Raw genomic sequence first — 13,872 nt, forward strand, 5'->3', positions numbered from 1 at the left:
GAGGCGGCGGTCTGAGGCAGTGGTCTTAGGCAGCGGTCTGAGGCAGCGGTGCAGCGGTCTGAGGCAGCGGTGCAGCGGTCTGAGGCAGCGGTCTGAGGCAGCGGTCTGAGACAGCGGTCTGAGGCAGCGGTGCAGCGGTCTGAGGCAGCGGTCTGAGGCAGCGGTCTGAGGCGGCGGTCTGAGGCGGCGGTCTGAGGCAGTGGTCTTAGGCAGCGGTCTGAGGCAGCGGTGCAGCGGTCTGAGGCAGCGGTGCAGCGGTCTGAGGCAGCGGTCTGAGGCAGCGGTCTGAGACAGCGGTCTGAGGCAGCGGTGCAGCGGTCTGAGGCAGCGGTCTGAGGCAGCGGTCTGAGGCGGCGGTCTGAGGCGGCGGTCTGAGGCAGTGGTCTTAGGCAGCGGTCTGAGGCAGCGGTGCAGCGGTCTGAGGCAGCGGTGCAGCGGTCTGAGGCAGCGGTCTGAGGCAGCGGTCTGAGACAGCGGTCTGAGGCAGCGGTGCAGCGGTCTGAGGCAGCGGTCTGAGGCAGCGGTCTGAGGCGGCGGTCTGAGGCGGCGGTCTGAGGCAGCGGTCTGAGGCAGCGGTGCAGCGGTCTGAGGCAGCGGTCTGAGGCAGCGGTCTGAGGCAGCGGTCTGTAGTTCCTGGTTCGATTCCAGGCTGCATCACAGCCGGCCGTGAATGGGAGTCCTATTGGGCGGCGTCGTCCAAGTTTGGCCCGGGGTAGGCCGTCATTGTAATTAAGAATTTGTTCTTAGCCGACTTGCCTCATTAAATAAATATAAATAAAGTCGGTACAGCCGATCTGCCAACTTCTGTCTATAGCGAACAGTTTGGGTTACACACTAACATGACCCCTCTGTGGAAGGGTGGGACTCTCTGTAATGCTCCGGGTGTCGTGGGTGTGGAGTCAAACGCAGGAGACAGAGAGTGCAATGCTGTGCGTTTTTAATAGCACCAACGCACCACAGGGTGCTCACAATAGTAACGGCCCCAAACACAGGGAATGAAAATGTACAACGGAAAATGCACGACCAGGCACTAACACGTACCTCTACAACAGAGCCGAAGGTTACACTGAAATAATCCCGCACAACAACCAGGCGGGCCGGCTGTCTAATAAAGACAAACTAATTATACATAAACAGGTGCTACCACTAAACATACAAGGAGGGGGAGGAAAGACAATCAGTGGCAGCTAATAGGCCGGTGACGACGACCGCCAAGCGCCACCCGCCCGGGAAGGGGAACCACCCTCGGCCGGACTCGTGACACTCTCACATACAGTACCAGTCAAAGTGTGGACATACCTACTCATTCCAGGGTTTTTCTTTATTTGAACTGTTTTCTGCATTGTAGAATAATAGTGAAGACATCAACACTATGAAATAACACATTATGGAATCATGTCGTGACAAAAAAGTGTTCTTTATATTTGAGAATGTAGCCACCCTTTGCCTTGATGACAGCTTTGCATTCTCTCAACCAACTTCATGAGGTAGTCACCTGGAATGCATTTCAATTAACAGGTGTGCCTTGGTAAAAGTAAATTTCTGGAATTTCTTTCCTTAATGCATTTGAGCCAATCCGGACAACAGGCCCTCCGATTTGACACACTGTCTGAGAAGTAGTTGGTGAACCAGGCGAGGCAATCATTTGAGAAACCAAGGCTGTCGAGTCTGCCGATAAGAATGTGGTGATTGACAGAGTCGAAAGCCTTGGCCAGGTCGATGAATACGGCTGCACAGTAATGTCTCGTATCGATGGTGGTTATGATATCGTTGAGGACCTTGAGCGTGGGTGCGGTGCACCCGTGATCAGCTCGGAAACCAGATTGCATTGGTGTGGGGTGGTGTGTTGTTGTGGGTGGTGTGGCGAGGTGTGTAGGGGTGGGGAAGTGTGGTGTGTTGATGTGGTGTGGTGGTGTGTTCTGGTGTCTTGTGGTGTGTTCTGGTGTCTTGTGGTGTGTTCTGGTGTCATGTGGTGTGTTGTGGTGTTTTGTGGTGAAGATACTCCAATATCCAGAGAATAAGTATTTAATTGACAACAGCAACCCAGGTCTGGTAAACCTCCAGACAGGATACATATGGTTCACAGCTAACAAATTAAAACCAGGTGCAGATGCGCACGCGCACACACACACACACACACACACACACACACACACACACACACACACACACACACACACACACACACACAGGTCTGGTTACACCACAGCTGGCTTTATTACATCATTTTCAGTTTACAACAAATGCATTTCAGTGTGATTTGTGTGTGTGTTTGAGTTTCTGTGTGTGTGTGTGTGTGTGTGTGTGTGTTGGGTATAGGTGTAGGTGTGTTGGATATATGTAACTACCGATCTGTGTGTGTGTGTGTGTGTATGTGTGTGTGAGAGAGATGTCTAAATGACTGATCTAGAATAATAACAGATAAGAGACACTTTCACTGAAATTAAAAACTATAAAACTTGTTTGAAAACATAACGACTTTGTAAGTCAAAGCCTTTTTAAACTTAAGACTGTTTGAAAAGTTAAGACTTTGAAAAGTTAAGACTGTTTGAAAAGTTAAGACTGTTTGAAAAGTTAAGACTGTTTGAAAAGTTAAGACTTTGAAAAGTTAAGACTGTTTGAAAAGTGAAGACTGTTTTGCGAGACATTGACACTGTGTGTAACTCCTTCCACTAGAATATCACATTTAGTGTAAAATACAAACGTACTGATATAGGCCTCACAGAGAGGGATCTCTTATAGAAAAACACAAAAATCAACAACAACAACAACAATTGACCTACAGCTGTAACATTGTACACATTCAATATCAGTAACTCTCTGATAAGAGAGGCTTTGGTTGTTTGTGCTTATCTAGTTAATGGTGGAATCTGTCATTTAACTAATTTAAAAGATTCAACAATCTGGAGGCTCTTGTGTCTTTCGGACGAGCTAGAAGTTTAGCTTCCAAGTTTTGCCATTTTGCTAAAACCTGGAAAATCACAGAGCACCATATGACTTTAATTCAAAACCCAGAGAACACCCTTTTGTTTATTTTTCATAACTGAAAAGATTCTTACGGACTACAGCTTTAACAGCTAGTTAGAACACAGCTGGTTAGCTCTAACGAGCTGGTTAGCTGCTTAGCTGGTTAGCTGGTTAGCAGACCCAGCGGATGAAGCGTTCAAGGAATGTGGGTTTCCCCAGCGTGGCGTAGTCCTCTCCTCTAAAGATGGCTGACGTGTCTCCCAGGGCAACCTTCCTCAGCACTTCCTGGTCCGTGTCGGTCCCCATGGCGATCACCGTGGGAATGCCCTCGGCCCGCCGCATGGCTGAGACACCCTCCTCCAGGCTGTCGCCCGCGGTGATGCCGTCGGTGATAAAGACGAAGGACAGTTCAGCGTTACGACGTGCCAGGCGGCTTCCCTGTAGACCACACAGAGACAGTACAGTTATAGAGCGGTAGGACTGCCAGGAGGCTTCCCTGTAGACCACACAGAGAGACAGTACAGTTATAGAGCGGTAGGACTGCCAGGAGGCTTCCCTGTAGACCACACAGAGAGACAGTACAGTTATAGAGCGGTAGGACTGCCAGGAGGCTTCCCTGTAGACCACACAGAGAGACAGTACAGTTATACCGCATTAGGACTGCCAGGAGGCTTCCCTGTAGACCACACAGAGACAGTACAGTTATACAGCGTTGGGAGTATTGAAAACAGTGAGAGGGTGCTGGAGTATTGAAAACAGGAGAGGGTGCTGGAGTATTGAAACCTGGGGAGGGTGCTGGAATATTGAAAGCAGGGGAGGGTGCTGGAGTATTGAAAGCAGGGGAGGGTGCTGGAATATTGAAACCTGGGGAGGGTGCTGGAGTATTGAAAGCAGGGGAGGCTGCTGGAGTATTGAAAACAAGAGAGGGTGCTGGTGTATTTAAACCTGGGGAGGGTGCTGGAGTATTGAAAGCAGGGGAGGGTGCTGGAGTATTGAAAACAGGGGAGGGTGCTGGAGTATTGAAACCTGGGGAGGGTGCTGGAATATTGAAAACAGGGGAGGGTGCTAGAGTATTGAAAACGGGAGGGTGCTGGAGTATTGAAAACAGAGGAGGGTGCTGGAGTATTGAAAACAGAGGAGGGTGCTGGAGTATTGAAAACAGGGGAGGGTGCTGGAGTATTGTTAACAGGGGAGGGTGCTGGTAAATTGAAACCCGGGGAGGGTGCTGGAGTATTGAAAACAGGGGAGGGTGCTAGAGTATTGAAAACAGGGGAGGGTGCTGGTGTATTGAAACCTGGGGAGGGTGCTGGTGTATTGAAACCTGGGGAGGGTGCTGGAGTATTGAAAACAGGGGAGGGTGCTGGTGTATTGAAACCTGGGGAGGGTGCTGGAGTATTGAAAGCAGGGGAGGCTGCTGGAGTATTGAAAACAAGAGAGGGTGCTGGTGTATTTAAACCTGGGGAGGGTGCTGGAGTATTGAAAACGGGAGGGTGCTGGAGTATTGAAAACAGAGGAGGGTGCTGGAGTATTGAAAACAGGGGAGGGTGCTGGAGTATTGTTAACAGGGGAGGGTGCTGGTAAATTGAAACCCGGGGAGGGTGCTGGAGTATTGAAAACAGGGGAGGGTGCTGGAGTATTGAAAACAGGGGATGGTGCTGGTGTATTGAAAACAGGGGAGGGTGCTAGAGTATTGAAAGCAGGAGAGGGTGCTGGAGTATTGAAAGCAGGGGAGGGTGCTGGAATATTGAAACCTGGGGAGGGTGCTGGAGTATTGAAAACAAGAGAGGGTGCTGGTGTATTTAAACCTGGGGAGGGTGCTGGAGTATTGAAAACGGGAGGGTGCTGGAGTATTGAAAACAGAGGAGGGTGCTGGAGTATTGAAAACAGGGGAGGGTGCTGGAGTATTGTTAACAGGGGAGGGTGCTGGTAAATTGAAACCCGGGGAGGGTGCTGGAGTATTGAAAACAGGGGAGGGTGCTGGAGTATTGAAAACAGGGGATGGTGCTGGTGTATTGAAAACAGGGGAGGGTGCTAGAGTATTGAAAGCAGGAGAGGGTGCTGGAGTATTGAAAGCAGGGGAGGGTGCTGGAATATTGAAACCTGGGGAGGGTGCTGGAGTATTGAAAGCAGGGGAGGCTGCTGGAGTATTGAAAACAAGAGAGGGTGCTGGTGTATTTAAACCTGGGGAGGGTGCTGGAGTATTGAAAGCAGGGGAGGGTGCTGGAGTATTGAAAACAGGGGAGGGTGCTGGAGTATTGAAACCTGGGGAGGGTGCTGGAATATTGAAAACAGGGGAGGGTGCTAGAGTATTGAAAACGGGAGGGTGCTGGAGTATTGAAAACAGAGGAGGGTGCTGGAGTATTGAAAACAGAGGAGGGTGCTGGAGTATTGAAAACAGGGGAGGGTGCTGGATTATTGAAAACAGGGGAGGGTGCTGGATTATTGAAAACAAGGGAGGGTGATGGAGTATTGAAAACAAGGGAGGGTGCTGGTGTATTGAAAACAAGGGAGGGTGCTGGAGTATTGAAACCTGGGGAGGGTGCTGGAGTATTGAAAACAGGAGAGGGTGCTGGTGTATTGAAACCCGGGGAGGGTGCTGGAGTATTGAAAACAGGGGAGGGTGCTAGAGTATTGAAAGCAGGGGAGGGTGCTGGAATATTGAAAACAGGAGAGGGTGCTAGAGTATTGAAAACAGGGGAGGGTGCTGATGTATTGAAACCTGGGGAGGGTGCTGGACTATTGAAAACGGGAGGGTGCTGGTGTATTGAAACCTGGGGAGGGTGCTGGAATATTGAAAACAGGGGAGGGTGCTAGAGTATTGAAAACAGGGGAGGGTGCTAGTGTATTGAAAACAGGGGAGGGTGCTAGAGTATTGAAAACAGGAGAGGGTGCTGGATTTTTGAAACCTGTGGAGGGTGCTGGAGTATTGAAAACAGGGAAGGGTGCTGGAGTATTGAAACCTGGGGAGGGTGCTGGACTATTGAAAACAGGGGAGGGTGCTAGAGTATTGAAAACGGGAGAGGGTGCTGGAATATTGAAAACAGGGGAGGGTGCTGGAGTATTGAAAACAGGGGAGGGTGCTAGAGTATTGAAAACAGAGGAGGGTGCTGGAGTATTGAAAACAGGGGAGGGTGCTGGAGTATTGTTAACAGGGGAGGGTGCTGGTAAATTGAAACCCGGGGAGGGTGCTGGAGTATTGAAAACAGAGGAGGGTGCTGGAGTATTGAAAACAGGGGATGGTGCTGGTGTATTGAAAACAGGGGAGGGTGCTAGAGTATTGAAAGCAGGGGAGGGTGCTGGAGTATTGAAAACAAGGGAGGGTGCTGGAGTATTGAAACCTGGGGAGGGTGCTGGACTATTGAAAACAGGGGAGGGTGCTAGAGTATTGAAAACGGGAGAGGGTGCTGGAATATTGAAAACAGGGGAGGGTGCTGGAGTATTGAAAACAGGGGAGGGTGCTAGAGTATTGAAAACAGGAGAGGGTGCTGGAATATTGAAACGTGTTTAGGGTGCTGGAGTATTGAAAACAGGGGAGGGTGCTGGAGTATTGAAAACAAGGGAGGGTGATGAAGTATTGCAAACAGGAGAGGGTGCTGGAATATTGAAACCTGTGGAGGGTGCTGGATTATTGAAAACAGGGGAGGGTGCTGGATTATTGAAAACAAGGGAGGGTGATGGAGTATTGAAAACAAGGGAGGGTGCTGGTGTATTGAAAACAAGGGAGGGTGCTGGAGTATTGAAACCTGGGGAGGGTGCTGGAGTATTGAAAACAGGAGAGGGTGCTGGTGTATTGAAACCTGGGGAGGGTGCTGGAGTATTGAAAACAGGGGAGGGTGCTAGAGTATTGAAAGCAGGGGAGGGTGCTGGAATATTGAAAACAGGAGAGGGTGCTAGAGTATTGAAAACAGGGGAGGGTGCTGATGTATTGAAACCTGGGGAGGGTGCTGGACTATTGAAAACGGGAGGGTGCTGGTGTATTGAAACCTGGGGAGGGTGCTGGAATATTGAAAACAGGGGAGGGTGCTAGAGTATTGAAAACAGGGGAGGGTGCTAGTGTATTGAAAACAGGGGAGGGTGCTAGAGTATTGAAAACAGGAGAGGGTGCTGGATTTTTGAAACCTGTGGAGGGTGCTGGAGTATTGAAAACAGGGAAGGGTGCTGGAGTATTGAAAACAGGAGCGGGTGCTGGAATATTGAAACCTGGGGAGGGTGCTGGAGTAGTGAAAACAGGGGAGGGTGCTAGAGTATTGAAAACAGGAGAGGGTGCTGGAATATTGAAACATGTGGAGGGTGCTGGAGTATTGAAAACAGGGGAGGGTGCTGGAGTATTGAAAACAAGGGAGGGTGATGGAGTATTGAAAACAAGGGAGGGTGCTGGTGTATTGAAAACAAGGGAGGGTGCTGGAGTATTGAAACCTGGGGAGGGTGCTGGAGTATTGAAAACAGGAGAGGGTGCTGGTGTATTGAAACCTGGGGAGGGTGCTGGAGTGTTGAAAACAGGGGAGGGTGCTGGAGTATTGAAAGCAGGGGAGGGTGCTGGAATATTGAAAACAGGGGAGGGTGCTAGAGTATTGAAAACAGGGGAGGGTGCTGATGTATTGAAACCTGGGGAGGTTGCTGGAGTATTGAAAACGGGAGGGTGCTGGTGTATTGAAACCTGGGGAGGGTGCTGGAATATTGAAAACAGGGGAGGGTGCTAGAGTATTGAAAGCAGGGGATGGTGCTCGAGTATTGAAAACAGGGGAGGGTCTTAGAGTATTGAAAACAGGGGAGGGTGCTGGTGTTTTGAAACCTAGGGAGGGTGCTGGAGTATTGAAAGCAGGGGAGGGTGCTGGAATATTGAAAACAGGAGAGGGTGCTGGAGTATTGAAAACAGGAGAGGGTGCTGGATTTTTGAAACCTGTGGAGGGTGCTGGATTATTGAAAACAGGGGAGGGTGCAGGTGTATTGGAAACTGGGGAGGGTGCTGCAGTATTGAAAACAGGGGAGGGTGCTGGAATATTGAAAACAGGAGAGGGTGCTGGAGTATTGAAAACAGGAGAGGGTGCTGGATTTTTGAAACCTGTGGAGGGTGCTGGATTATTGAAAACAGGGGAGGGTGCAGGTGTATTGGAAACTGGGGAGGGTGCTGGAGTATTGAAAACAGGGGAGGGTGCTGGAGTATTGAAAACAGGGGAGGGTGCTAGAGTATTGAAAACAGGAGAGGGTGCTGGAATATTGAAACCTGTGGAGGGTGCTGGATTATTGAAAACTGCGGAGGGTGCTGGAGTATTGAACAGGGGAGGGTGCTAGAGTATTGAAACCTGGGGAGGGTGCTGGAATATTGAAAACGGGAGGCTGCTAGAATATTTAAAACGGGAGGGCCATCATTTTGACCCCATCTTAATGAGATATTTTTAATGTTTATATAATTTGTTTTGAGAATACAATGTAGCTCAGTATTTGAATGATTTATTTCATTCAGGGGTTTTTGCTCGTCTTTATCAGGGGTGCCATTAATGAAGGATCTGACTACCTGTGACATCACCAGGTTGTTGACAGCGTGTATGATGGCGCTGCCGAGAGAGGAGGCGGAGTCCATGTAGCTCATCCCTGCCAGCGAATCAGCGATCACCGTCAGATTGTGCGTGAGCGAAAACTCCACCCTCTGTTCTGACTGGCCGCCGTACTGCAGCAGGGCCACGCGGGCGTTCCTGTCGTCTGATTGGCCGTTGGCCAACGTGAGGCGGCGCGCCACATTCTCGATGAACTCCTTGGCTCGGCGGTGGTTCTCCACTCCCATCCTCTCTGACCCGTCCAGCATGAACACAAGGTCCACAGGGCGCTGGACACAGCTGGCCACCGCTGGTTCTGAAACACACACACACACACGTTGACACGTTGAAGAGACACACGTTGAAGAGACACACACAGCTATTGGATAAACATTTGTGTATTTTCATCTATTATCGTATGAATCTGTTATTATAGAATGTATATGTTATAGTATGTATATGTTATAGTATGTATCTGTTATAGTATGTATCTGTTATAGTATGTATCTGTTATAGTATGTATCTGTTATAGTATGTATCTGTTATAGTATGTAATTGTTATAGTATGTATCTGTTATTATAGTATGTATCTGTTATAGTATGTATCTGTTATAGTATGTATCTATTATTATAGTATGTGTCTATTATTATAGTATGTATCTATTTTAATATGTATATATTATAGTATGTATCTGTTATAGTATGTATCTATTATTATAGTATGTATCTGTTAAAGTATGTATCTGTTATTATAGTATGTATCTGTTATAGTATGTATCTGTTATAGTATGTAATTATTATAGTATGTATCTGTTATTATAGTATGTATCTGTTATAGTATGTATCTATTATAGTATGTATCTGTTATAGTATGTATATGTTATAGTATGTATATTTTATTATAGTATGTATCTGTTATAGTATGTATATTTTATTATAGTATGTACCTGTTATAGTATGTATCTGTTATAGTATGTATCTGTTATTATAGTATGTATCTGTTAAAGTATGTATCTGTTATAGTATGTATCTATTATTATAGTATGTATCTGTTATAGTATGTATCTATTATTATAGTATGTATCTGTTATAGTATGTATCTATTATAGTATGTATCTATTATTATAGTATGTATCTGTTATAGTATGTATCTATTATAGTATGTATCTGTTATAGTATGTATCTGTTATAGTATGTATCTGTTATAGTATGTAATTATTATAGTATGTATCTGTTATTATAGTATGTATCTGTTATAGTATGTATCTATTATAGTATGTATCTGTTATAGTATGTATATGTTATAGTATGTATCTGTTATAGTATGTATATTTTATTATAGTATGTACCTGTTATAGTATGTATCTGTTATAGTATGTATCTGTTATTATAGTATGTATCTGTTAAAGTATGTATCTGTTATAGTATGTATCTATTATTATAGTATGTATCTGTTATAGTATGTATCTATTATTATAGTATGTATCTGTTATAGTATGTATCTATTATAGTATGTATCTATTATTATAGTATGTATCTGTTATAGTATGTATCTGTTAAAGTATGTATCTGTTATAGTATGTATATATTATTATAGTATGTATCTGTTATAGTATGTATCTATTATTATAGTATGTATCTGTTATAGTATGCATCTATTATAGTATGTATCTGTTATAGTATGTATCTTTTATTATAGTATGTATCTGTTATAGTATGTATCTATTATTATAGTATGTATCTGTTAAAGTATGTATCTGTTATAGTATGTATCTATTATTATAGTATGTATCTGTTAAAGTATGTATCTGTTATAGTATGTATCTATTAAAGTATGTATCTGTTATAGTATGTATCTGTTATAGTATGTATCTGTTATAGTATGTATCTATTATTATAGTATGTATCTATTATTATAGTATGTATCTGTTAAAGTATGTATCTATTATTATAGTATGTATCTGTTAAAGTATGTATCTATTATTATAGTATGTATCTGTTATAGTATGTATATATTATAGTATGTATCTGTTATAGTATGTATATATTATAGTATGTATCTGTTATAGTATGTATCTGTTATAGTATGTATATATTATAGTATGTATCTGTTATAGTATGTATATATTATAGTATGTATCTGTTATAGTATGTATCTATTATTATAGTATGTATCTGTTATAGTATGTATCTGTTATAGTATGTATCTGTTAAAGTATGTATCTGTTATAGTATGTATCTATTATTATAGTATGTGTCTATTATTATAGTATGTATCTATTGTTATAGTATGTATCTGTTATAGTATGTATCTGTTATAGTATGTATCTGTTATAGTATGTATATATTATTATAGTATGTATCTGTTATTATAGTATGTATCTGTTAAAGTATGTATCTGTTATAGTATGTATCTATTATTATAGTATGTATCTGTTATAGTATGTATCTATTATTATAGTATGTATCTGTTATAGTATGTATCTGTTATAGTATGTATCTGTTAAAGTATGTATCTGTTATAGTATGTATATATTATAGTATGTATCTGTTATAGTATGTATCTGTTAAAGTATGTATCTATTATAGTATGTATCTGTTATAGTATGTATCTATTATTATAGTATGTATCTGTTATAGTATGTATCTGTTAAAGTATGTATCTATTATTATAGTATGTATCTGTTATAGTATGTATCTGTTAAAGTATGTATCTATTATTATAGTATGTATATATTATAGTATGTATCTGTTATAGTATGTATCTATTATTATAGTATGTATCTATTATAGTATGTATCTGTTATAGTATGTATCTATTATTATAGTATGTATCTGTTATAGTATGTATCTATTATTATAGTATGTATCTGTTATAGTATGTATCTGTTATAGTATGTATCTGTTATAGTATGTATCTGTTATAGTATGTATCTGTTAAAGTATGTATCTGTTATAGTAGGTATATATTATTATAGTATGTATCTGTTATAGTATGTATCTGTTATAGTATGTATCTGTTATAGTATGTATCTGTTATAGTATGTATCTGTTATAGTATGTATCTGTTATAGTATGTATCTGTTAAAGTATGTATCTGTTAAAGTATGTATCTGTTATAGTATGTATCTGTTAAAGTATGTATCTGTTATAGTATGTATCTGTTATAGTATGTATCTGTTATAGTATGTATCTGTTATAGTATGTATCTGTTATAGTATGTATCTGTTAAAGTATGTATCTGTTATAGTAGGTATATATTATTATAGTATGTATCTGTTATAGTATGTATCTGTTATAGTATGTATCTGTTATAGTATGTATCTGTTATAGTATGTATCTGTTATAGTATGTATCTGTTATAGTATGTATCTGTTATAGTATGTATCTGTTAAAGTATGTATCTGTTAAAGTATGTATCTGTTATAGTATGTATCTGTTAAAGTATGTATCTGTTATAGTATGTATCTGTTATAGTATGTATCTGTTATAGTATGTATCAGAATGATCTTACCAGTTTTACAGGGAAGGTCAGGACACACGATCACAGGGTCTAAGAGAGAAGTATTCATCATTTATCTCTGTTATACAAGTACTATGTGTACAAGAGAATGTGTGTGTTTAGGTGTGTGTGTGTGTGTACCTGGGCAGAGCACGGTCTCTATCTTGTCGATGAACTCCTCTGCCACCAGATCAGCGAAGCGCCTCATCCCCAGCACCCTACCGTCTCTCTGACAGGCTATACTCTTCAGGCTCTCATTCTCCTCTATCTGGTCAAACATGTCCCCTATACCTATAGCGCTCACGTCCACACTGGGGTCGCTGCTCACACACACACACACACACACACACACACACACACCCACACACACACACACACACAAATCATAAGATAGGTGGCACACACAGCTGATAAAACATGTGTCCCCCCTCGACACACACACACACACACACACACACACACACACACACACACACACACACACACACACACACACACACACACACACAGCTCCAGCTCCCGGGTCTGGTACCTGCAGAGGTATGTGAGCAGTGAGTCATCGTCCCTGGGGTCGAACCGTCCGTCTGTGATGACCACCACGGTGACGTTGGCTTTAGCTCGGCGGCTGTCCTTGATCAAGTGGTCGTAGGCATACTTCAGCGCTGACGGGGTCCACGTCCCCCCGGCTATCCACTCCAGACGCTTCACCGCATCCTACAGACAGACGGACAGGGTGGGAAGGTGTTAGCCCACTGAGCTCGGGGAGTTAATGCAAGTCTTCAGGTCTCATCCTGCAAAGGGTCGGGCCGAGAGAGGGCGGGGGTGTGGGTGTTTATGTCTCAGTCTGGGTTCGAAGGTCAAACTCAGGCGATCTGAACACCACAAGACTGTGTCGCCCGCTGAGCTAAAGCCTTGGCATTAACTCGGGGAGCTAATACAAGTCTTCAGTTGTCAGGTAATGTTAGACTTGTGTGTCGCTCCACTTCAAGACAGACAGGGAGTCACATATTGTTGGTATATAGTTTATTATTATTATATTACTTTGAGGTAGAGGTCACATATTATGGGTATATAGTTTATTATTATTATATTACTTTGAGGTAGAGGTCACATATTATTGGTATATAGTTTATTATTATTATATTACTTTGAGGTAGAGGTCACATATTATTGGTATATAGTTTACTATTATTATAGTACTTTGAGGTAGAGGTCACATATTATTGGTATATAGTTTATTATTGTTATTATTGTTATAGTACCTTGAAGTAGGACGATTAAATCCTATATGCTAATCGTCCTCCTAAAGGTAGGCTAAATCCTATATGCTAATCGTCCTCCTACGGCTAAATCCTATATGCTAATCGTCCTCCTACGGCTAAATCCTATATGCTAATCGTCCTCCTACGGCTAAATCCTATATGCTAATCGTCCTCCTACGGCTAAATCCTATATGCTAATCGTCCTCCTAAAGGTAGGCTAAATCCTATATGCTAATCGTCCTCCTACGGCTAAATCCTATATGCTAATCGTCCTCCTACGGCTAAATCCTATATGCTAATCGTCCTCCTACGGCTAAATCCTATATGCTAATCGTCCTCCTACGGCTAAATCCTATATGCTAATCGTCCTCCTACGGCTAAATCCTATATGCTAATCGTCCTCCTAAAGGTAGGCTAAATCCTATATGCTAATCGTCCTCCTACGGCTAAATCCTATATGCTAATCGTCCTCCTACGGCTAAATCCTATATGCTAATCGTCCTCCTAAAGGTAGGCTAAATCCTATATGCTAATCGTCCTCCTACGGCTAAATCCTATATGCTAATCGTCCTCCTAAAGGTAGGCTAAATCCTATATGCTATATGCT

General features: G+C 43.1%; 1 protein-coding gene across 1 annotated transcript in view; it reads right to left on the minus strand.

Annotated features, from left to right (window-relative positions):
- Positions 1–2,193: 2,193 nt before the first annotated feature.
- LOC139375769 (collagen, type VI, alpha 2) overlaps positions 2,194–13,872 on the minus strand; it is a 38,285-nt gene continuing 26,606 nt past the window's right edge. The window contains exons 24-28 of the mRNA XM_071117600.1: positions 12,536–12,717; positions 12,145–12,323; positions 12,016–12,054; positions 8,483–8,817; positions 2,194–3,405 (exon numbers count right to left, since the gene is read on the minus strand). Of these exons, the coding sequence (XP_070973701.1) occupies positions 3,139–3,405; positions 8,483–8,817; positions 12,016–12,054; positions 12,145–12,323; positions 12,536–12,717 (1,002 nt within the window). The 3' untranslated portion in view covers positions 2,194–3,138. The remainder of the gene's footprint in view (positions 3,406–8,482; positions 8,818–12,015; positions 12,055–12,144; positions 12,324–12,535; positions 12,718–13,872) is intronic.

This window comes from Oncorhynchus clarkii, chromosome 20 (genome assembly GCF_045791955.1).
Source record: "Oncorhynchus clarkii lewisi isolate Uvic-CL-2024 chromosome 20, UVic_Ocla_1.0, whole genome shotgun sequence".
Lineage (NCBI taxonomy): Eukaryota > Metazoa > Chordata > Actinopteri > Salmoniformes > Salmonidae > Oncorhynchus > Oncorhynchus clarkii.